The sequence below is a fragment of the Ichthyophthirius multifiliis genome, assembly GCF_000220395.1.
Source record: "Ichthyophthirius multifiliis unplaced genomic scaffold scaff_1120509250518, whole genome shotgun sequence".
NCBI classification, from domain to species: domain Eukaryota; phylum Ciliophora; class Oligohymenophorea; order Hymenostomatida; genus Ichthyophthirius; species Ichthyophthirius multifiliis.
In genome coordinates, this window is record NW_004086671.1 from 1 (window position 1) to 25,689 (window position 25,689).

At 16.8% G+C, this 25,689-nt stretch overlaps 3 protein-coding genes across 3 annotated transcripts, besides 34 other annotated features; 2 read left to right on the forward strand and 1 right to left on the reverse strand. All coding sequences in view use genetic code 6, as the record gives it.

The window, feature by feature from the left end:
- Positions 1 to 83: a microsatellite.
- Positions 52 to 172: a microsatellite.
- Positions 173 to 1,275: 1,103 nt separating this feature from the next.
- Positions 1,276 to 3,684, reverse strand: IMG5_079470 (hypothetical protein; the record flags this gene model as incomplete). The annotated part of the gene is made up of 5 exons (XM_004036457.1): positions 3,243 to 3,684; positions 2,683 to 3,207; positions 2,226 to 2,250; positions 1,367 to 1,880; positions 1,276 to 1,305 (listed from the first exon to the last, which is right to left on the reverse strand). The coding sequence occupies exons 1-5, from the start codon at positions 3,607 to 3,609 to the stop codon at positions 1,276 to 1,278; spliced, it is 1,461 nt and encodes a 486-aa protein (XP_004036505.1). The 5' UTR covers positions 3,610 to 3,684.
- Positions 3,209 to 3,239: a microsatellite.
- Positions 3,685 to 3,931: 247 nt separating the features above from the next.
- Positions 3,932 to 3,988: a microsatellite.
- A 37-nt stretch (positions 3,989 to 4,025) lies between these two features.
- Positions 4,026 to 4,079: a microsatellite.
- A 40-nt stretch (positions 4,080 to 4,119) lies between these two features.
- Positions 4,120 to 4,236: a microsatellite.
- Positions 4,127 to 4,195: a microsatellite.
- Positions 4,127 to 4,227: a microsatellite.
- Positions 4,149 to 4,225: a microsatellite.
- Positions 4,233 to 4,276: a microsatellite.
- A 1,621-nt stretch (positions 4,277 to 5,897) lies between these two features.
- Positions 5,898 to 5,948: a microsatellite.
- A 161-nt stretch (positions 5,949 to 6,109) lies between these two features.
- Positions 6,110 to 6,156: a microsatellite.
- Positions 6,157 to 6,199: 43 nt separating this feature from the next.
- Positions 6,200 to 6,277: a microsatellite.
- Positions 6,200 to 6,287: a microsatellite.
- A 1,745-nt stretch (positions 6,288 to 8,032) lies between these two features.
- Positions 8,033 to 8,087: a microsatellite.
- A 937-nt stretch (positions 8,088 to 9,024) lies between these two features.
- Positions 9,025 to 9,077: a microsatellite.
- A 3-nt stretch (positions 9,078 to 9,080) lies between these two features.
- Positions 9,081 to 9,119: a microsatellite.
- A 314-nt stretch (positions 9,120 to 9,433) lies between these two features.
- Positions 9,434 to 9,470: a microsatellite.
- Positions 9,471 to 9,472: 2 nt separating this feature from the next.
- Positions 9,473 to 9,522: a microsatellite.
- Positions 9,485 to 9,559: a microsatellite.
- Positions 9,486 to 9,543: a microsatellite.
- A 4,701-nt stretch (positions 9,560 to 14,260) lies between the features above and the next one.
- Positions 14,261 to 14,290: a microsatellite.
- A 1,815-nt stretch (positions 14,291 to 16,105) lies between these two features.
- Positions 16,106 to 16,152: a microsatellite.
- A 733-nt stretch (positions 16,153 to 16,885) lies between these two features.
- Positions 16,886 to 16,941: a microsatellite.
- Positions 16,942 to 17,317: 376 nt separating this feature from the next.
- Positions 17,318 to 17,369: a microsatellite.
- Positions 17,370 to 18,034: 665 nt separating this feature from the next.
- Positions 18,035 to 18,091: a microsatellite.
- A 101-nt stretch (positions 18,092 to 18,192) lies between these two features.
- Positions 18,193 to 18,240: a microsatellite.
- A 272-nt stretch (positions 18,241 to 18,512) lies between these two features.
- Positions 18,513 to 18,567: a microsatellite.
- A 621-nt stretch (positions 18,568 to 19,188) lies between these two features.
- Positions 19,189 to 19,230: a microsatellite.
- A 380-nt stretch (positions 19,231 to 19,610) lies between these two features.
- On the forward strand, positions 19,611 to 21,087 carry IMG5_079480 (WD repeat protein). Its single transcript, XM_004036458.1, has 6 exons — positions 19,611 to 19,716; positions 19,760 to 19,875; positions 19,929 to 19,970; positions 20,014 to 20,038; positions 20,095 to 20,700; positions 20,751 to 21,087. Exons 1-6 carry the CDS (start codon positions 19,619 to 19,621, stop codon positions 20,959 to 20,961), a joined length of 1,098 nt encoding a protein of 365 aa, XP_004036506.1. The 5' UTR covers positions 19,611 to 19,618; the 3' UTR covers positions 20,962 to 21,087.
- Positions 21,088 to 21,279: 192 nt separating this feature from the next.
- Positions 21,280 to 21,339: a microsatellite.
- Positions 21,286 to 21,338: a microsatellite.
- Positions 21,340 to 21,500: 161 nt separating the features above from the next.
- Positions 21,501 to 22,301, forward strand: IMG5_079490 (hypothetical protein). Its single transcript, XM_004036459.1, has one exon. The coding sequence runs from the start codon at positions 21,850 to 21,852 to the stop codon at positions 22,204 to 22,206; it is 357 nt and encodes a 118-aa protein (XP_004036507.1). The 5' UTR covers positions 21,501 to 21,849; the 3' UTR covers positions 22,207 to 22,301.
- Positions 22,302 to 22,379: 78 nt separating this feature from the next.
- Positions 22,380 to 22,418: a microsatellite.
- Positions 22,419 to 22,440: 22 nt separating this feature from the next.
- Positions 22,441 to 22,492: a microsatellite.
- A 170-nt stretch (positions 22,493 to 22,662) lies between these two features.
- Positions 22,663 to 22,740: a microsatellite.
- The last annotated feature ends 2,949 nt before the right edge of the window (positions 22,741 to 25,689 follow it).

The following is a 25,689-nucleotide window of genomic DNA, read 5'->3' on the forward strand; positions in this document are numbered from 1 at the left end:
ACCCCACCCCAACCCCAACCCCAACCCCAACCCCAACCCCAACCCCAACCCCAACCCCAACCCCAACCCCAATCCCAATCCCATAATAATACACTAAAAATCAACCCCAACCCCAATCCCAATTCTAATCACAAGATAATACACTAAAATTCAACCCCAACCCCAACCCCAAATTCTTTGACTTCTATCTTCAATTTCAAAATCCATATATTTTAATTAATATTTTAAAATTTAATTATTAGTTTTTATTTTTTATTTGTATTTAATTTAATAATTTCTTAAATTTATATTAAATTTGCATTCATATAAAAAAAAATATTTAAAATAGATTTTAAAAAAATTAAATATATAATATTATTTGCTTGTTTCAATTATTATTTTTTTTCTAAAAGTAATACTGCATAGATTCTAATAATAATTAATTAACATTATTATCATTAGATTCCTCATGTACTTAAGATTTAATTTCCTCATATTTTAAAATCAAAGAATTAACATATCTTTTATCTTATGGAGGTATTTATTTAGCATAATACTCTTTCAAATCACTATCATGCCTTCCTCCTTTTCCAAAAGGATTACCTGATCCTCTAACTAATACTGCATAATGTTCTGTTAACATCTTATATTTATTATAATCACAATCGATAAGACTTTAATTGATTTAAATTGTTAAATACTTCCTTATTTTGCATGCAATTTCTTTGATTGTCAATGCATTAGCCATGACTCTTAACCTTGTACTCATATTACTGTCTATATTTTTATCTTCAGCTGCAATTAAACACGCATCTGATACTAATTATAGCAAATCACCGGTTTAATTATAAGGAATATCCTCTATTTCCACACAAATATTATTAATTAATTTTTTTGTATTTTCCTCAGAATCTATAAGAATTACATTCATGACATTTCTAATAACTTTTTTAAATCTAAAAAGAAAATAAGAAACATGTAATTTTCTTAATGTTTCTGGATCCTAATTCGTTAAGAAATTTTTCTTTTCTAACTATTCCTCATACTTTTATTCAAAATAATTCGCAAGAATGGCTATTTAATTATTCTTTAGCATATTTTTACCCCACATGCCATTATGTAATAAACACACTTCCGGATCTGAAAAAGCCACTCCATGTAAAGCATTAAATAAACTATCTCTAAAAATAGGAATTTCATGTAATTCCTTTATCTATTCACTATCAAATATTTAGCAAACATCATTTATATAGTTTTCGAATAAAAAAGGCACCATAGCTACTATTCTATTTGTATTCACTTCCCCTATTCTTCTTAATTTCCTATCTAAATCTTTGAAATCTTTAGGTGAATTTTACGTTGTTTAAACTATTTTTATATCTCCTACCCTCGTTTCTCCTCTAGCACTAGCTCTTCCCATAATTCCTTGAATATCCATAACAATTGGCCCTCTAAACAAGGTTCTTCCTGAGTAATACTTAAAATCTTAATACTAAGCATGAATTCCAAAATAATTCTTTAAGTGCTATTTATGCATATAATTAGTGAAATTTTAGATAAACTCTTTATTTTTTCCATTAGTTAAATATTCTTCCAATAAATCCTTATTGTAGTCAATTTTTGGTCTTAAAAGTGTTTTAACAATTCTTTTATAATTTACAAAATTGGGAATATTACCTCCTTAAAGGGTCTAAGCAGGCTTGATACTTTCACTATCATGATAAGCCAGTCTTTCCAAATCATTAGCCCCTAATCCATAAAGTACTTTAAATCCCAAATTATGCACTTTACATAATTTATCTAATAAAACTATATTATTAGTGCTCAAATAAGGCTCCAAATAAGATCCCATAGATTCAGAACCGTCACTTTTAGATATCGTTATTCTTATTTCTCCTAAGCTTTTTATATATTAGGATATAATGTCGTTTTGTAAAGCTTTTTCGTAAAATTAATAAAGGCCTCTGACTTCATTTATACTCTCGGGCAGTGTACTAATGAATGTTTTGGAGTTTTTTATGTCTTCAAGTCCGTTTGGGCTAAAAACAGTTTAATAAAAGTCAATTTTTTCATTATGGAATGCTGTTTTTATAAAGGGAAAATATTAATGGAAATTCGAAAATTATTCAGCTAACTTATCAATAGCAATTGTTTCTTTATATGTATTTATTTTATTATCAAAGCAGGATATTATGTGTTCATGTTAAAAATGAAATCTTTTAGAAGCTATTTAGCAACATAATTACCTTACAGTATCTTCTAATAATTGATCTTAAAAGTTTTGAATTTAAGATAGTTTTTATAATACTTTTTGAGGATTTTTTATAAACTCATCTAAAACTTGGTCATATTCTTAATCATTTAGTTTTTTTTTTTAAGCATATATTTCAATCAGATTTTAAATTGCTTAATGCACATTAATTGGCTCTTCTCTAGATGTAAATCCTATTTTAAATATTTTCAAATTTGCACCTTCTATAAAATATATTATATTCATTAATTCTCTTGAAAGATCTCTATCCCCACTTGTTCCTATTTCTTAGAGTCTTTAAATTATATTAGCTTCAATTTTTAAGGATTCTTGATAAGAAAAAATATGTGGATTATCAGTTAAATTTTAGTTATAATAACTTTAAATTAAATTCATCGCTTCATCTACTTGTAATGGATTTTTTTTATGATAAAGTAAACTTTATTTAATACTGTCTAATTTTGTCAAAAGTTTATTAAAAAAAGCTTTTTGAGACTCTAATTCGAATTTACAATAATGAAAAGCATCGATTTCTTTTTTTCCATCACGATCTCCTGCCCATGTAGTATCATCCAAAAAGCTTGGTTTTAATAAAGGATAGGTATTAATTTTATTATTGATTCTATTTCTTATATATGCTTTTTTTTTCCTCAATTATTTCCCCCAGAATATCAAAAGATCTATTTCTTCGTCTTTTTTCATCTTTTTTGGATGTCCTAAAGGAGTATGAATAAATTTACTTATAATATGATCTACTAATTTTTCAAAGCTTTTTTAAAAATTATCAAAAGAACTCATCATTTATTCTAAAGTAGGGAATTCATCCATATTTACACCAGATTCTTTGGCTGTGAATCTTAATTCAATACAATCATATGAGTTCGCCATTCTTTTTTTGTTTAATTTTGCAGCTTTCATAAATAAAAAAGAACTTTCTTCTAAATAATATTATAGTTTTATAGATTCGATTGATCTTCCTATTTTATTTTATTTTAATTTATTTTATTTTTACCTTCTGTAGGATGCATTGTTAATCTATTATAAGAGTATCTATCCTCAAAGTATTTTTGCATATTCTTGTTTGTATCGTTCCATTTAAAAATAAACTTTTCTAAATATTAGTTAAATGTTACATCTATATCGCCGTAAATTCTTGATGACAAAGTAGATTTTAAAGCCATTTCTTTCTAAAGTATTACTTACTTAGGTATTTGTAATTAGTTTGCCCATTTATGGAAGCATTTAAAAATTATGCTTTCGATTATTTTGAAATATATTAAAGGCTGATATTTCTATTCAAGACTTTCACTTGAAAAATTTTAATTAATCTGTTGCTATGCTTGTTCATTTAAAGGAGAGTTTATTTAAGAAAATCTCATTTAAAGTTTTTAAATAAGAGGATTCCTACAAATGAAACTTCTGAATTTTAGATTTTTAGTTTATGTGGATTAAAAACGTGTGTGCATAATTTTAAATTAGGAAAATCGGTTCATTTAAAAATAAATAATTATTTTAAAAAAATAAAATAGATATATATTTTATTTTATTTTTGAATTTAATTTAATTTTTTTTTTTATAAAAATATTAATTTTTATACTAAAATAACATTTTTTATTTTTAATTGATAAATTAATTTTATAAATATATTTATATTTATTAATTAATTATTTTTCTAAATTCAGAATAAATAATGAAAATTTCTTAATTATGATTAATAAATTTATTTATTTTAATTATATAATATATATTTTCTATTTTTTAAAATCATATTCAAAATTTTATCTAAAAATTATACAAATATAAATAATCTTAAAATAGAAATATAATTAAAATTTAAATAATAATTAAATAATTTATATAATTGATTTCAAATTATAATATTTTACATAAAATTATAAATATATAAAAATAAATAAAAATATATAAAAATATATAAAAATATATATATATATATATATATATATATATATTAATATTTATATATTTATATATATAAATTAAAATATTTTTAACTTATTTATTATTAATAATTATATTATTAATTATAATTTTTTTTTTCTAATTAAATGAATATAAAAGTATCAAAAATTAAAATATATTTAAGTTTATTCTTATTTCATTTAATATTTAATAAATTTAATTGATTAACTTTTTATATTCACTAAATAGATTTTTTTTTGAAAACATCATTAATTACTTATGCTAAAATTGTAATTATTTTTATTAATTAGAAGTTGTTCGATTTCAGATTTTTAAAAATTTGTTTAATGTTTAGCCTAAATTTAGTTATTATATAAAAAATCGTTCGTAAATAAAACGTTTTTAATTTCATATGTTCTTGGATTGCATAATAAAGGGTTTTAAACATCTTAGTTTTTATTTAAATTAGAATTTTAAATAATATAAATAGGAATTTTAATTATTGGTTTATTTATAAAAAAACTAAACTTACTGAAAAAAAGTTTAATTTTAAGAAAATAATCGCAATTAATTAATTAACCTTGAGTTGAAGGGCATTTTATTTCTTCTAATTAAACATTAATTTGTCTTTAGTTCTCATTTGAACATATTGAATGTGCTAGACATCCTTCAATTTATTATTTATTAATTATTTTAGAAACAGATACTTCATAACCCTTATGTGACTATAGTTTAATTATTTTATTCAAAGTCAATTCTAAGCAATTCAAGTTTATATTGCAATTAGAATTATTAATTTCAATTTAAATATTAACTATGTCATTATAAAAATAAGAATTTTTATCTAAATGAAATTTAATTTTACATTCTCCTTATTATATACAGCAAAAAGTATTCGTTTTAATATTTTCTTGAATAAATTATTAATATTTAACTTAATTTAAATGTAATTCTTGAACAAAAAATAATTATGTATCTTTTAATTTTTTTTAATCTTTTTTATATGATATTATTTCTGCTTTTACTTTGTATTTTATTTAAGCTTAATACTTTATACTATTTTATTAGTTTTTTTCATCAAAGCTGCTAGGTAAATGATTATAAAGGTTAAATTGAAAAGGAAATATGTATTAACCAAATTATATGTGATTGAGTGACGTTTTATATATATCAAAGCAATGACAATAAAATATTTTTTTTCCTTTATATGATTGCTATGTATTGTTAATAAAATTATTGTTATCATTTGTTAATGCGTTTTATCTCTATTCATTCCAATCTACATATTCGTAACCTTTTATTTTTAAATTTATCTTTTTTGAGGGAAAGTTTTCTCGAAGGTTTAAATATATTTCTCCCTATAAAGTTTCTCCTGCTATATATAGTAATTTTTATGTTTTTATGTAAATCTATCCGATTTTATCTTTTAGCTTTTTTAATTTTTATTTATTCATCAAATTTTTTTTATGAAATATATTTCTATTATTAATATATATGTGTTCTAAGCAAGTAAAAATAAGTAATTATTTTTTTTTATTTTAATTTAATTAATTTTACTCTATAATTATATTTCGAATTTGTTTTAAAAAATGATTTTTATTATATTAAAAAATAATTGATTATAATAGAATTATCTAATTTAATCTTAATTATAATACATATAAAAATTGTATGTAACGAAAAAACTATCAAAATATAATATAATATTTTATTATATTTAAACATTATTTGAATAATAAAAAAAAACAAAAAAATATAAATGAAATAAAAAATAATATTTAATATAAAAAATATAAATTGAGAAATAAATAAAATTATATAAATATAAATATAATATAAATTATATATAAAATTTATTATAATATAAAATAATAATAAAATAAAAATAATAAATTGAGAGTAAATTAAAAAATTATAGAAAAAATTATATAAAAATTAAAAAGAATATATATATAAAAAAATAATAATAATAATAATAATAATAATAATAATAATAATAATAATAAAAAAAAAAAAAAAATTATTATTTATATTTATTAATATTAAAAATAATTATTATAATAATACTAATAATTTTTAATTTTATTATAATATCTTAAAAATATTATTAATTATTATTATAATACTTTAAATAATTAAATTTTTATTTAACAAACATTTTAATTTTTTTACTAAATTATTTCATTAAACAAAAAAATACTATTTATTAAAATATTTTAATTTTGTTATTTAATTAAATTATAAATATTTATCAACTCAAAAATTATTTCATAAAAATTATTATATTATGTATTCATTACATTCATATAAATATAAATTTTAATTATAAATATAACAATTTTTTAATATTTTTATAAATACTAAAATAAATATAAATTTTTTCAATTTCATTTTTAATTTATCATTTATTATTTAAATTTTGATAATTTTTGCGGTTATTATTCGTTTTGTTTTTAATTATGGTCAGGTTTAACCTTTTATAAAATATCCTATATTTCTTTTTTCTTTCATTTTTTTCTTTTTGATTGTCATCTTCTTCTAATTCTTTTACTCTATTCATTAATTTTTCATATTTTTATTTTATATAAATATCAGTATCTGAAATTATTTTATTTTTTTCTATTTCTTATATTTGATTTTATCTTCTGCAAAAGTCTATAAATAAAATAAAATATATGATTTTTTTTAATTTATTATTATTACAACTTTTTTTTTTTTTTCTTATTATTATATATTTTTTTCTTGATCTTATATAACTTAAATATATTATTATTCTTATTAATTATTTTCGATTACTTTGTTTTATTATTCACCTTTTTCATAAATTTATATATTTTTTTCTGAATCTTCTTCATTATTATTTTATTGTCAATATTTTATTCATCTTAAGTATAATTTTCAGACTATAATTAATCAAATATATTTCCAAATAAGTAGGTAATTTTACATCTTTAAATTTTTTTTCATCAAATTCTATAAACTTTAAAGGTTGATGCTTTTTATCAGTCGCTTTATTTTGCTGATTTTCTACTTTTAGACTCTCATTTTTATTAATTAGATTTACAGGCTCTCTTATTTCAATTGTATTATAATCTTTTTCTTCTTATTATTATGTCTTTTTTTGTATTTCTTTTAATGAATTCTCTAGTACTATTTCTTTTTTAATAAAAAAATAAATATTTCCTTTTTTACATTATATTCTTCGATCAATTATTTATTTGGCTTAAAAACTTGATGTTTGTACAAAATAATCAGCCCCTAAAGAAACTAAAATCTTAAAAAAAAAAATTAATTAAATAAAAAATTAAATTATATAATTAAGTACTTCATTTGTGTGATATATTTTTGCTGGCAAATATAAAACAGAATTAACTTTTTGCTAATTTAATAAAAAAATATATTTTTTTTGTATATTTTTAATTACTAATTCAAAATAGTTTAACTTTTTAGGTAAATCTTCTAACTTTTTTGATAATAAAAGAAGATTTTATATCTACTTTTGTTGGGATTCCAATAAATATTAGTTAGATGACATTATGTTTTTTTTCTAATTAGCAATTATTTTTAAATTTTTTTAATTAAAAATTTATCTAAAACAAAAAAGTATCATTATTAATAATCATAAAATAATACTTTGACCCTTATGTTTATTATTTTTTTGCAATTTTTTTTCAAAAACTCAATCAACACAAAATAAAAAAAAATAAGATAATGTAATACATAAAATATTAAATAATAATTTTTAATAAAAATCAAATAGTATTAGATATAAATAGTAAAATTTAAATAAAGTTTATGTAATTTTTTAATATATTTAAAAATTATAATAAAAAGCTTTTAATAATTTATTTTAGAAATAAAATATTACAAAAAACTTAAATATTAATTCATTATATATTTTTTTATTTTAATCATTAATCTTTTTTTTTATTTAATTTTTTTTTCTAAAACTATTTAATTTCTTATTCTTCTTTTTTATTATCAACTTTTGAAAATACTATAAAAAAAAAATATTAATTTCAAAAAATAAAAATATATTAATTACAGAATTTAATAAGAAAAGCTACTATTCCCAAAAGTAATAAAACGTATACAACTTTAGCTGAAGTAGTAAGTTTTATTTCATTAAGAGTAGGATCTTTTTAACCAAATTATTTTTTGAATTATTCTTCTAGTTATTCAGCTTATTATTAAAGCTTCTGTTCTATCTCTTCTTCACTTAATTCTTATTCTTTTTCTTTTGATTATTTTTAATCATTTTATTTTTCGGACATAGCATCATCAAAACTCTATTTTATTTTTTAATAAATTAAAAAATAAAGTTTTTACCTTGACAAAATGCATAATGTATTCTTATTATTTAGAGAATTATATATCATATCCTTTTTCTTCATATTTAGTTATATCTATATTTTCAAAAATAGGATCTAATTATTAAATAAGCTAATCTTTTTATTTGATTTTCATTATAGTCTATATTTTATTTAATATATATATATTTTAATAATTTATAAAAAATTAATTAACTTAAGAAGCAAAACCTTCATTTTTTTCAGCATAAGTCATACATTCTTCAATGTGTTCTGACAAAATTTTATTGTAAAATTATTCTTTTTAATTATTAGCTACGTTTTAAAGAATTTCCTTTATTTTCATTTTTCCAAAACTTTCAATTCTGTATCTTGATGAAAATATACATGCGACATAATTGGTTCTAATTTTTAATTGAACTTCATCTGAAAGCAATCTTTTTTATTCTTCAGCTGTAAAAAAATAATTTTAAATATAAATATAATATATATATATATATTAAACGATCTATATCTAATTCATCTTCAATTTGCTTATTATTTACATTTTAATTTTCGTGTGCATGATCGTGATCGTGATCGTGATCATGATTGTGATCGTGGTCATGATCGTGATCTTCATATTTAATAAAATATATTTACAAAATAATTTATAAAATTTGTTCATATAATAATATATATATATATGTTTTATATAATGATATAATATAGAATCAACAAATTTTTGGACATAGTTTATTTTATAATAAATAGTATAAATTAGTTTGGATTTTTTTTACGTGCAAATACAGTAGATTGTAAAAATACTACAACAATTAAAGCAAAAATAAGATACTTTTACATTTTTTTTTTATATAATTTTATTTTATCTTAAAATGTTTTATTTTGAAGTAATAAATACTTTGATTATCAATAAATTTTTATAAAATAGATATTTATAAAGAATTGTTATTTTTTTTAGAATAGATATATATTATTTTATTATAAATTTATTTTTTTAATAAATTTATGCATATTTTTATACATATTTTATTTTTATATTATTATATTTTATTTTATTTTATTTTATATTATTTTATTTTAATACTTAATTTTATATATTTTTATTATATATAAAACTCAAATGCTTTATATTAACTCTTTTTCGTTATTTCTAAAGTTTATTTAATCATCGTCTTCATATTATTAATCACACATAATTTTTAAATCTTTCTTTTCTTATTATTGTATATCATCTTCTTAACCCTCATCATAATAAATATCTTAATTTTAATTTAATTCGTCTTAAAATTATTACAAATTAATTTAGTTTTAAATAAATGCTTCAATAATTTCTCTTTTAAACAAGTATTATAATTAATATAAATTTATAAAAATTTTAAAATACTTTTTTTAATTAAATTTTAAAGCAAATTTAGAAACCAAATTGTAATAATCCGAAAAATATTATATTTTCTATTCATTATCTTAAAAATTTTAATTTATTAAAATAGGTAATGATTTAACAGCAATTTAAATCAATAGCTTACAAGAAGTTCTTTTCTTTATTTACGGTCTAAAAGCACAATTCATTAAAATTATTATTTATTAAGGTGAATAACTTTATAAATTAAAATTTATAAAAGGAAGTGTAACCTCATAAAAATGATTATTATAATTTCTTTTTTGAATTAAAAAAATAAAAGATTTAAATTAAATAGTATACCTTATATTTTTATGAGATTTTTGTGCATTTTTTTTTTTTTTTTTTAATTGTAAATACAATAATGTACAAAGGCTTGAATGAGCAATAGTATATGTAATTATGTCTTTAGAGTTTGCCTATTGTAATAATTCTAAAAATTTAGATTCAAGTAATTAAAATAAATCACTTTATATTATTTTCAATTTACAATAAGCCATAAAAATAATACTTATATCTGTTGGAGTTAAATTATCTATTTTTTTTATTTTGATAAATAAAAATTATTTTTTATATAAAAATACTGTCAAAGCCTTTCGAATCTTCATCTTATTTATTATTAATATTAAAACCTATAGTATTTGTTATGTAATCGAAAAGTTATTTATTAAAAAAATTCATGTTACTGCAACTTATGAGAATTTAATTCAATTCTTTTTAAGTCTAAATTAATTATTTTGTATATTAAATAGATAAATTATTAAGAATATCTGTATTTTACTTAGTGTATTTTTCATACATAATAAATAAATATGTTATTTCTTTTGTTTAATAGTTATTAATATTTTAAATTATTTTTTTTTCAAAAAATTCCGTTTATTATTTGCTAAATAAATACTTGCCCTTCGCCAAATGAAAATAAATACCTGTTAAATCATTAACACTAATATCTTCCTATTTTTATATTTTATAAATAAAAATAAATATCTATACTTACTATTTATTATAAGCTTTAAATTAAATATTCATATAACTATTTTGTTTAAACCTTAGCTTTAATTAAATATTTTATTATAGTTAATATTTATGAAGAATTAAATTTAATTTTTAAACTAATTATATTTTTTTATATTTCATCAATTAATTTTTAATTATAAGTGCTTAACTTATATTAACATAGAATATATTAATACAAATTATTAACATCCATATTTTCTATATTTGATCTTAAGTGGTCTTAAATTTAAACAAATTACATACTAAAGTCTTTAAGATTTTCAATTTTTTGATTTAACTTAACTATTTTATTTAGTAGAGTTTAGTGGTTATTTAAATCAAGACTTTGTTTATTATTTTCATAAAATTCGAATAATTATTAGTTATCAATCATTGATATTATTTTAAAGTCTATTTAATTAAGTTGTTATCCATTTTCTTCTTCAAATTTAATTTATTAATTTTAATTAAGTTTTAATTATTTTTCTTTTGTTTTACGGAAAAAATATTTGGCTAAATTAAATTTTGATTTTAAAATATTCATTTTTTTTTATAAAAAAATATATAAAGATTTGGTTGAAAATAAATATAAAAATAATAAGGTATAAAAATAAATATTAAGTTTTTTTAATTATTTTTTAAATGCATTTAGTTTATATTAATATAAATTTTTGATTTTTCATAAGTATTATTTATGGAATGCCTACTTTATAATTTTTAATTATCCTTCATCTAATGTATACTATTTTTAATCTTAGTTATTATTTTATATTTCTTCTACAAAATTATTAACTTAAATATTATTAGTAATCAAATAAACATGATAATTAATAAAAGTAATATTAGGTATTTTAATAATAAATATTTTAATTCAAAATGCTTGTTTAAATTTCTAAAAATATTTTTTATTATATTGATTATCAATTAGATTACAATTTTCTTTAAAATTACTATCGCTACAAATTAAGCGCGTAAAAATTCCAAGTAAAGCTTTTAAATCCTAACTTGCTAAATTTAATGGGAACAAGACTTAATCACATATAATGCATTTAACTTTCACAAATGTGTATAAGAATTTTTAATATATATTAATATTTTAAAAATATTTCAGCTATTAATTTATTCTTCTTATTAAATAATTTAAAATTTATATTGATTTATAAAATCTTATTTTTTCATAAGAATCTTTAGTATATTTTAATTAATAAGAAATAATAAAAGTAAAAAAAATCAAATTTTTCAAAATATTAAATTATGCTATTTCTAATAAACTAATAATGAATAATCTTAAAAATAAAATAATCAAAAACTTATTTTCAATTTGACATTTAACTCATTATATAAAATTAAAAATTAATCTATTTTTTTCACATTTTTAAATATTTTAATTATAAAAGAGAAAAAAAATTCAAATCAAAGCTTTTATTTATTTTTCCAAAAAATAAAAATAAATAAAAAGCTTACCAAAAATCTATTCTCCAAATTAATAACAAAAAAATCGGAAGCCTTTTCACTTATAAAACTTCAAAGTCTAATTGACTTTATTGAATAAAATCTTCTATATTACAATATTAAAGGATTTAATATTATTTCAAAATAATATTTTCTGAATTATTATTTAAAATTTTAAGCCTATCATATTAACTGAAAGAAAACCATTATTAATTTAACTAAAAAATTTTATTATCTTAATCTCTTAAATTAAATTTAAAGAAAAAAATAAGTATATAGCTAAATAAAAAAATTATATGGGAAATAAATAATAGGAGTTGATATAATTATATAATTATTTGCCTGTATTTAAAGAAATTTAATTACAATACATGATATATTTACTTAAAGTATAAAAAAAATTATATTTATTTTAAAAACTAACAGTTAAAAAAAAAGATGAAATAAATGGAAATGGCTAAAAGTATTGTAAATTTAAATCTCTATATAATATAATTTTTGACTTTATTTTTAAAATAGATTTGTATTTTTTATAAGATTTTCCTTATTACTTAATATAATAAATATTTATAAAAAAAAAAAAAAAAATCTTAATTAAATAATTAATAATAATAATATACAAATTAAAGTAATATCTAAAATAAAAAAATATACTATTTATATTTTAAAATCATAATTTTATTAAATATAATGAAAAAAAATGTATAAAGTATTATAAGATTTAATTTTTTTATTATACTTATATTTATAAATTAATATATAAATAATTTAATTAATTTTTTTATTTTTTCCATATACTTTAAAAAGTTTTTTTGTTAAAAATAATTAAATTAAAAATATTTGTTTTTAAAAAAAAATCATTTTATAAAATTTATAGGAATTATATTTGGATCATTAAATACACTATCCTCTTAGACATTTTTTTATATTTTTGATTGGTTTTTAGAATAATTTTTCCAAGCTTCAAGTGCCATTTTAGCATATAACTACATTAAATAATTTTAAAATAATAAATAAAATATATTTTTACTGCCTAAGTAATAGGGAAATAAATTTCAAACTAGTATTTATCACTAAATTAGCATTCTTCAGTATATTAAACTTCATATGCATCACTGTATGTATAACTTTATCCTGTTTCTAAAGTATTAGAATCCGCATCTGCATCTCCATATAGTTCAATTTAATCATTGAAAAATTATTAAGAAACACAATATAGGAGTACTTTGTAATAAATATAACCATTTTGATTAATTTAGATATGATGAAAACTTATTTTTTTATATTACTGTAAAGAAGTAAGTTCTTAATTATTATTTAATTTTTTATATATTTTTAAAAAAACTTATTAATTTAACTTTTATTTAAATAATAATAGTCTCCTTTGTATTTTTAATCTTAAATATCTTAATTTAATTATTAACTTTCATTTTAATATTGCTTTTATTATTATTTTTTTTAATCTTCAATTTTTATGTTTTAAAATTCATCCCATAAAATGGAAAACTCCTCACATATTTTCTAAAATTTATTATTCGCCCAATATTTTTAATTCTAATCTATAGTTTTAATTATATCTAATAATAATATACAATTAATAATTCCATTAAATATATAAAATGAAAACAAATAAATTAGTTCTTCTTAAAATGAATTTATGTTTTCTATATTTATTTATAAAGAAAAAATTATTTAGAAATAATTATAAATGGTAGCTTAATTATCATTTAATAAATAAGTGCTTATTCTAATGAATATTAATCCTATTATTAACGAAAATAAAAGTTATCTTAATAAGCATTTTCCGAATTTTAATACTGGAAACATAAATTATGTTGTTATTAAAATAGGCAATTATAAAATTAAATAATAATTTACATCTAATTAAGGAAATACAAATTAACAAATTACAATTAATATACTTTATATAGACATTATCTATTAAAAAATAAAATTTATAATTTAAAAAATTTATATTTACTAATTCTTAATAATTAAATGAATAAATTAGAATTTATATTATAGTTAATATTGGTATAAAAATATTTATAAATTTAATTAAAATATTAGTATATTCTTCCATTTAAGTCATATGTTTGGAAATAAAGATAATTAAAAAATAAATAGTAATTCCAATTTATAAAAATAAGTTATTTCTGCGAATATTTTTAGTTTAAGAAAAGGAAAACTTTTGTATTTTTTTCTTTATATTACTCCATATTTATTATTTATTATTATACTTAAGCTAAATCTTATTAAATTCTACTAATATTGGACTTATTAATAAATGAACTGTTAAAGTTAGTATAAATTATTAATTATTTATATAATAAGCTCCTATTGAAATTAAAATGATTTAAATAATTAGATAAAGTGACTAATTTATAGATTAAATAATATCGTTTAGTTTTTAAATTTTAAAAGGAAGTGCTGAAGCTATATAAAGTACTCTTAAAAATCCAAAATTATAATATTGATCAAAAAATTTCTAAGAAACATAAATACAAATCCAAGAAATTAAAATAAAAATTGTTTTTTTATTTAAAAATCCATTAAGATGAATATTAATAAGGATAATAATAAATATTAAAATCCCTTCAGAAATTAAAATATATTCCATAAAATATTATATATCAAAAAGTTCCTTAAAACCAATTACAAAAAACAAAAAGCTTTCAAATTAATCATAAAAAGAATATTCTACTTATTTTTATATTACTTTTGTTTTATTTTCAATATGTTCGTTTAATTTTTTCAGTATAAGTTCTTCGTCTTATTCGATTTCAAGCATTTCTGAATACCTCAAAATTAATCCTTTAACAACAGGAACAAAAATAATAAATTAAATGTAAAATTTAATATAAATGTTTATCTAAAAGGTTTCTAAAACAAAATAATTAATACAATAAACTAAAGAATAATCATAAATGATAGTAAAAATATGGTTTATTCCTACTTTAAAGAAAGGTATTTTACTCAAAATAATAAAATAAGAGAATAAATAGAATAATTTATATTATTCCGGATATATAATAACAATTATTAAGATTGCATTTTTTACACCATATTAAGCTGTAAAGAATAATTTATTAATTGAAAATTCATATAGAAAAAAAAACAATCCAATAAATCTAAACTATTCATGTACAAAAATAAATAAAATTCCATAAACTAAATGCAAAAAATAATAAATAAAACTAAAATTAAATAATTTTTTTATATTTTCATTATTTTAAAATACGGCCAATTAACTCAAATCAATAAACTCACCAAAATATTCAAAAAATTATTCCTGAGTCACTTTTTATACTATAGTAAGTAAAGATTAAGTAAATATTTTTATAAAAAATAAGCTCAAAAAGCATAAACAAATGCTGAAAAAATCAAACTAAAATGTTTATTTTTAATTTACAAAAACAAACAAGTTTATATATTCTATAAGTTTATTTTATTTATAATATATAGAGTTATTTATAAAAGACGCAAATAAAAAAAGGGCCGATAAATGTAGTAAAATATCAAAACTTTGCCTTTGAGAGTTAATTATTACATTTGAAATACATTAAATTCTTTAAGAAAAACTTTTCAAGTCATAAATACATAAAATAATTCTAAAAAATAAAAAATGAGATATTATTTACTCTTAATTGTGTAAAAAAATGAAGCAAATAAAACTAACATAATAAGAAAAAATCATAAAAATATGCTTTTTATTCTTTTATTTAAAACTAAAATATAACTTAAAAATAAAATCCAGAATTACATAATAATGTAAAAGATATTTTAATTTTTAGCAAATAAATGCATAATAAATAAAGCTTATTAAATAAAAGACTTATTAATAACGAAAATCTTCTATAATTTTAATATCTATATATGATTATTATTAAATAGAATAGCTATTATTTATTTCATTATTACTTCTATTGTGTTCCACCTTTGTCGAATTGGATTTTTTGTCACAAATATTATTTTTAATGTTTATTTTGGAATTATTTCTTTAAGAATTTTATGTTTAATCATTTAATTCATAATTTAAATTTTGGTTATTGAAGTTTTTAGGCTTTTGTTGTGAAGTAGAAATTGATGAAGAATTTGAATTTAAGAATTCTTTAATTGCTAGTTTTTTTTCTGGCTTTTATGTTTAATTATTATCTTATTCATTTTATTATTATTATGATTGTAATTATTAACTGTTTTGAATTTCTATTGCATTATTTTAGGCTCTTTTACCTTTAGTTATAGTATCCAATTTTTCTATATTTATATTCTTTGAGATTTATGCTTATGGATGTTAATCTTTTTTAACTTCTCATCATCTTCATCTTCATCTTCAAAAGATCTTTTTTTATTTTTTAAATAAAATTAAATATTTATGTTATTGTTTTTTAAAAAATAAATTAAATGCAAATAATTATATTATATAGGTGATATTATATTATATTTAATTTGTTTTATTTTTAGGCTTTTACAAAACTCTTGATACTAAGTTTTTTTTTTCATTTTTAATTTAAATATTAAAGATTATAATTTGTATATTTATAAGAATATTCAATTTATTTAAAATATTTTAAATTTTATAAAAAAATATATTTTTTTACTAAAAAATTAATTGTTTTATGACAAAATATTAAAAAAATTGTATATTTTAATAATAATAATTTTTTTTAATTAATATTATTTAATTTAATATAGATTAATTTAGAAATAAAAAAAATAGGACATTTAATAATTAAAAAAAATCTTATTTTTTTATTAAATATTTTAACAAATTTTTTAAATAAAATAGATAGTATTTCTTAAAATGTAAAATAATTTTTTATTTAAATACTATTATTTTAACTTAGTCATAAAGCTCTATTATGCTTTTAATTCATATAAATTTAATATTTTAATAAACATAAATAAATAAAGAACAGAATATTCTATTAATTAACTTTAAATATGTTGAAATAAAAATTAAAAATTCAATATAATATCGTAAATTTAAAAAAGGTATTATGCAAAATTTTTAAAAATATCAAAAAGTTTTTTAACAATAAAAAAATAGATTTTTAACTAAAGGAAATACTAATAAAATATAAAAAATTAAGAAAAGAGATGTAAGTTTTTAAAATTATAACCACTACTGATTTTTTATACAATATTTAAAATCAATATTACTATATTAAATAAAAAAGGTTTTCCTATTAAGCTTTTATATGGGTTAATAAGCAGAAAAAAATATATAAAACTAATTAAACGAATAAATTATGTCTGAAAATTAAAAATCTAATAGGTTAATAATAAAATAAATTAATACAGATTCTACTTAAGAGAAACAAAAAAAATCGATGAATGAAATTAACTAGTATAAAGAAAATTCAAATTAAAAAAAACTCTCTATTAATACCTTGTTAAGATTTTTTAAATTGAAATTAATATTTTTCATGACTTAAATTACATAATTCGTATTCTAAATATAGGTTTGAATTGACTACAGATAATGGTATTTAGGAAATCAGAAATAATAAAGTTAATATATACATTTATACTTTAATGTTTAATATTATACAAACAATTATGAAAATATATAAAAAGTTATTTAATGTTATTAAAATAATAATAATTTATATTTTGTTTTATCCTTATATATGTATATTGTTTATACAAATAAACATTAATAACTTTACTAAAAAAATATTATTAATTTATATATTAAACTAATATCTAATATATAAAATATTTTATATATATTGTATTTTTAAATATTATATTATTTTATATATATATTTTATTTTTTTTAAGAATAATAAAAATTATTATATATTTACTAAAAAAAAATACATCGTTTAAAATTAGAATGTATAATTAAATATTATTTTTAATTTTCTAAAAGAAAATTTTTTTTTATTACTTTTATTTTTTTCTTTTTTTCTTTTGTGTTTTTTAAAATAATTTTTATTTTACCTTTAAAATTAAAATTTCATATAATAAAAATACTTGATATTTGTTATTTTTAATAAAATTAAATAAACATTAAAAAAATAAATAAATATAAATGAAATATATTAAACATTTTAAAAATGTTATATAAATTCAAAAAATTATTTATTATAATAAAATAAAAAAAAGACATGGCAAAAATTTATTTACAAATAATAAAATCAAATAATAATAATTCTTTTTTATAATAAAAGAAAAAAAAATACTTTAATTTACGTAAATAATTATTATTATAATATTTAAATAAGTTATAATAATTATATTTATATAATATGAGTATATTGTTTTTTAAATTTATTTAAAAAAATGATTATATAATATTCGTAACATAAAAAGAAAATATAATATTTGTTTCTAAAAATAAATATAATAAAAATGGTATAATCGTATATTTGTCAACTTAACAAAAAAACATTTATCTATTATTTTTTATATTTAAAATAAATCATATTAATATGCATAATAATAGAATCATAGAAATGAAAATAAGATTTTATGCATAACACATACTGATACATTATGCTGTAGCTTGTATTGAACTAATAGCTCTTTAATTTTTTGCCTAATCAGCCCATATTTATCTTATTTAATCGTAATCTTTTCCTGATCTTACTTCTTAACTTCCTGAATTTATTAAATTAAATACAGTTTATCTGAGCTAAGGCAAACCAGCTTTACAGGCAGTATCTTTTATACATTCTGCTTCACATTTAGTAACACAATTTACTCTGTATTAATAGCAAAAAGTGCTTTAAATTATTAAAGAAAGACTTATAATTAAAATTATTTTATTAAATTTCATTTTTTTTAATATTTATTATTTTAATGTTATTAATAAAAGTTAAAAAATCATATATTTAATAATATAAATATTATGTATGCATTTATATGTGAAAATTAATAAAATAATTAAAAAATTTATATAATAAATTAAATTAATTTAAGTAAATTATAAAGAAAAAAAAACTTTTTTTTTAACTTTAAAAATTCAAAAAATTATTTATTTATTTTTGCAGATAATATTTTTATTTTATATATATATATTTAATTAAAATTAAATAATAAGAAGAGAATATGAATTCATTATTATTAAAAAATATAAATAAATATGGCAAAAATAGGTTTTTAATAACAATTATAAATATTAATCAAAATTAAATAAAAACATAAAATAGAATAAATAATTTTATAATTTTTAAATTAATTATAAATATATAATATTATGTTTATAGATATTTTTTTATTTTTAAAATATTTTATATAAATTATTATTATAATATATTTCATATAAAAAAATATATATTTGTTTTTATTAAAAAACAAATGAACGTCAATAGTTAAAAAAGACCATCTAAAATATTAAATTATGAAGATACTCGGGTTTAAAAAGATAAATCCACCACCGTGTATGGATAATTGAGGTTATCAACCTAAATTTAATATAAATTAATTTTAATAAAATAGTATTGGAGATCATCCAAATTCAAAAATAAAGCTTATTATGCGAACATTTTTCGGTAATCCCGAAACTGAAGTATTTTGCGTAAAATTTGATTAAGATGATTAATTTATAGCAGCTGGTAAAATAAAAAAATGCCTAAATATTATTTAAATAATAAATAAATTTTCTAAGGGTGTTCAGATGGAAGTATTAAAATTTTCAATTTATAATCAGGTAAAAAAATAAAAAAACATTAATTTTATAAAAAAAAAAAAAGGAAAGCTTGAACATAATTTACAAGGGTATTTTTTTATTTAAAGAAAAATAAAAAAAATTAACATTATAAAAAAAAAAAAAGTTCATCAGGTGCATCTTAAACTCCCACCACATGCATTAGATGGCGCCCTGCTATTCACAACAAAACAAAATAAGTCCTCGTATCTGTCAATTCAGACGGTTCAATATTGCATTGGCACGCTCCTACAGGGAAATAAATCCACAGATTGATTGATTAAAATAACAGTATAATGTGTTTAGATTACAACAACGATGGTTCCATGTTTGTTACTGGTGGAAAAGATTTTCATGTAAAAGTTTATGACGAGGATACAAAAAGTGTTTCGATTGATTTTGGGCCGGCAGATTGGAATTGGCCAGGACATTCGAATAGAGTTTTTTCGGTAAAGTTTTTATAAAATGATTCCAATCTGATCTTATCTGGAGGATGGGATTCAAGTGTACATTTATGGGATATTAGAGAGAAAAAAAGCGTTTAGACACTTTTTGGACCTAATTGTAGTGGAGATTCAATAGATTTTAAAAATGGAATGATTTTATCAGGTTCTTATAGAAATGATAATTAACTTTAATTATGGGATATTAAGACTATGAAGTTGTTTAAAAATATCGAATGGGTCCCTAATTAAAATAATTTATAAGTTTATATTTATTCCGCATAATTTAGGTATATTTATATTTTTTAAATATACTTTTTTTAAAAAAAAAATATAATAGTAAAATTAACAATGATACTATTTTAGCAGGAAGTAGTGGAATTAATGAATTGAAAGTTTTTGATTGTAATAATAATTATGTTCCTTGTTCTAGTGTTGTTGGTTTGAAATAAGGTATCTATGCAGTTGATTATGGAAATGTTTCTAATAAATTATCTTTTGGAGGGGGAGAAGGTGTAGTTTATATTTTAACATTATAAAATGTTTAATGAATTATATTATCATTAAAATTAATATACAGTTTTATTTTTTATATGTAAAGTAATTTATTAAATAAATTATTTGAAATATATGTATATAATATATTAATTTTTTTATAAAAATAAATTTTAGAATATAATTTTAAAAAAGGAAATATAATTTTATTTATTAATTTTTAAAAAAACGTATATTTCCAATTAAATTAAAAAAAAAATTATTTGTAATATAAAATTACAATTATTTATATTAAAAATATATATTTTATATAAAAACTTTAAGAATATATATATATTTTTTACTGATTAAAATCATTAAGATATTAATTATATAATTAGTAATAATTTTTTTATAAAAAAAAATTAATAATTAATTTTTATAATAAATAAAAACATATATTTTATTATAAAATATATTTTTTTATATTAAATTTATATAAGAATTATATATTTTTTTTTCGTTAAATTTTAATATATATATAAACAAATATCGTCATAACTATTATTTTTCTTTTTATTCAAAAATTATTTATTTCTAATTTCTTCTATTTTTTATTTATTAAATAGATTTTTAATAAAGAATAATAGCTTAAGATCCTATTCTGTATCTAATTTAAGTAATATCATTAAGTAAATTCGAAAGATTATTAATTTTATCTTTTGTAAAATTAAAAATAATTTTATTATTTTCAAATAATGCAAAGCTAAATTTATATTTATTTTAGACATGAGCAAGTATTTATTTAAGATCTTATTTTTTTACATTTTCCATTACAACTTAGACTGTTTATTTTGAAGAGTTATATTTAACTTATAAATTATTCATGACTCTGAATATATATTTTTATTGAAAATTTTATACCATAGGTAATCCTTAAACATAATTAGGAAAATTTTTAATTTATGCAATATATGTATTTATAATCAACCTTCCCAATTAGTTTAAATTAAAAATAAGTTTCACTACTCTCAATCTAAGTTATTATTTTTCATTTTCTTTATTATTATTTTCATCATCTTCTTAAATATATTTTTTATTTAGTTTTCTATTTACTTATTAGTTTAATTATCTCACTTGTTCCTCAATTTCATCAATAAAAATATTACTATATAAATCAGCTTAAGCAATTATATTTTATTTAGTTTAATTACTCTTTTCTAATAATCTGTTTTTAGTATCAATTGTTTTTTATAATACGTTGTTTTTTAAGTTTTATATTTTACCATTTATAGTTAATGCTTAGTATATAGTTAAATTGATTTTTTCGTCCAATAAACCTGTTACTTTATATATTATAGGCTTTACTATTATATTTTTAGCATTTTCTTCAATAAAAGAATTATTAAGGCCGGATTTAGAATATATTTCAGTTGTTAATTATATAGACTTATCTAAAAATTTTTAGATGCAGTTAAAGTTTTATATTTCAGACATTTTTTTTATTTAGTATTTTTTTTTTTTTTGTAATTTTATAAAATTAAAAATTTATATATATATATATTTTTTATGAATAAATATATATTATTTATAAAAACATATTTTTTTTTTGTTTAATTTATTATTAAATTAGCCTTTAATAATGATTTAGATTGATATATACACATTTATGTATTTTTTTCTTTTAATAAAATTAACAATAGTATTTTTTTTTTCTATTTTGTAAAAATGATATTAATTTATTTTTTATATTACGTAATATGTTTTTAATTACATATTTCTATTATTAATTAAATATATAAAGAAATAATATTAAATTCTATTATTAAAAATAGATAACTATAAATAAATAAATTAATTATATTAACAATAGAAAAATATTAAACTATAAATATAAATTAATTAAATATTTAAGAATAAAAAAAATGGTATGTATAAAAATTTGTTGACTTACATTTTTTTTAATAGAAAAATTAATAATATCCATAAAAAATGCACATACATTTATTAAATAAATATAAAATATTGGAATATATATATATATATATATGTATTTTATAGCAAAGATACTATATAGATATAAAATTTATTAATAATTATATTAAAAACAAAATAAATATAATATAAATATAAATTACATATTTTTTTCTAATATTACGCTTTACTTTTTAATTAAATTTTTCATAAAAAATATAAAATTAATATATATTAAATAGTTTATTTAATATAGATACTATAATTATTATTAAATTAATCAATATTAAAAAATTAACTAGTTAAAGATATTTTTAAAAAACACATAAAATTAATGTCTATTTATATAAAAAAGTATTTAATAGACAATAAACTCATTATTATTATAATATATTTGGTTCTACTTTGATAATAAAATAAATATAACAATAAAATAATATTTAAATGGCTTAATATGAATTATTAAAAATTCAAAAAGAACTAACATAAAAATATTTAATCCTAAAAATTAATTAATTTATTCGAAAAAAATTGATTACCTAATAACAAATAGTCACAAAAGCCAAATTAATAAAATAATATTATCGAAAATAACTTTAAATAATAAAAAAATATATTAAATAAAGACTATATTTACTATAATTATTAATTTGAGGTAATAGAAGAATATATTTAAATAATAAATAAAAAATTTAATGAAGTAGAAGAAAGCAAACGAATATTTTATGAATAAAAATAATTAATTTTAAAGGCAAAAAGGGCTTTTTTTAATTAAATTCATTAAGAAAAATTATTATTAATTAATATTTTGATTAAAATAAATAATTACTTAATTATATTAAATTTAATATTAGTTTAGAATGTTTAATAAAAATATTTATTTAAAAGTACTAAATAATCTTAAAATTAAATATAATAATTCTAAATAAAGTGTTTAGATTATTATTTAAATTAAAATAAAATAAGGTATAATAAAATATTAGAATATGTCTAAAAATAATATTAATCATGGTATATATTAATTAAAGAAAATAAAAATGATGTTTAAGAATTTAGAATTAAAATAGGAAAATAATCTTTTAATTTATATTAAAAATCATTAAAATAAATTTAATTAGAAAGAAGTATTAAATAATTACAGAGAATAAATATATTTATATATAAAAAGTATTTTTAAAATATATTATATTTGTATACCCTTATATATATATATATATATATTTATTTTAATCCTATAAAATTGTTAATTGTATTTATTTATATTAATTTGAAGTCATAAGAAATTATATTATATTCATATATAAAAATAAATTTTTATATTTTATGAAAAATAAAATAAAAAATATATTGATAATTGTTTTTTTATTTTATTACAAAAAAATATTCAAAAATTCGATGCAAATTCTAAATCCATTTAATTTATATTATTCTAATCATTTGAACAATTAAAACATTCTTATTATTTACAATACAAAAAAGACAAACTGAGCAAATATACGCGATTTTATAATCGACAATAGGTTAATTATGACAAACGCAATTAACTTTAAACTTAACACTATCAAAGCAATTACTTTTGAAATAAGAAACCAAATCTCCACTTGTTAGAAAAAATGTATTAATTATATTCATTATAATTTATGGGTGTATAATTGCCTGTTTTTATTTAGGATAACAACATGTTGTACTGAACCCGTTCGTTAATGCCGACAATTAAACTAGATAATTTTTAGTATATTCATTTACTGTTTCAGCATAAGGAAGTAAAAGTGAGTTAATAATAATTTTTTCTTTCCTCGCAATTTCAATACATGTCATTAAGTCTATATAATTACAAGGGTCTATATTTGAACTACTCAATATAAGGATTGTAGAAAATATTTTTTTCGATTCTTATGCAGTTTCGTTGTTTTTATCATTTACACTCACTTCTTTGTTTAATTTGCAAATTGCTTATGTCAGTACTGTAGGCAGTTTTGAGTATAATAAATTATCGCAAAGGCATTTTTCACAAAATTCTAAAATTCTTTTATTAATTCTTTCAAAAACAATTTTAAAATCTAAATTGTCAATTCTGTCTTGGTCATCTTATTTTTTATTGTGACTCAAAGGAAATATAAGTCCTGTTTTGCGAGAATTATATACATATAAAAATATATTATTGTTTATATTTTTCATATATTGTGTGCTCATTATATTAGATATCAAATTTATTAAATGCTGGAACGTAAAATCGTTCGAATTCATTAGGTATTAAGAGTTTATGTCGACTAGTAAACATAAATTATTTTTCGAATATATTTATTGCTTTTGGTAATGTTATTCGTTTCTTAAAATACTTATTTAATTAGCTTAGGCATTTTATTGTTTTTACATTTTTTTTTTAGTGTAAAAAAATCTTTAATATATTAAATTTATTTTTTAGAAAAAAATAATCTAAAAATACATATATTTTCATATAATAAGAGTATAATTAGACAATTGTGGATTTACGAGGTCTTTTGAATTTCAGATGAAAAGTTACACTCATGAAGTCGTTGCTTTATGGTATAGACCTCCTAAAATCCTTTGGGTGGCGCAAGATAATATTCTACACAGGTAGATATTTGGTCTTTGAGGTGTATTTTTTTAGATATGGTTACAAAATTAAAACTTTTTGTATAGAATCGATTAAATTTTTAGATTCATAAGGAAAATAATTGGTCGGGATTTAGTTAACTTCCAAATTTTTAAAAGTAATTTCCCTTAATGGAAAGGGGTAAGTTTCTTTGGAAAAATAAGACCATAATTTGAATAATAAGGGTAATTTATTAAATAAAATGCTTTAATAA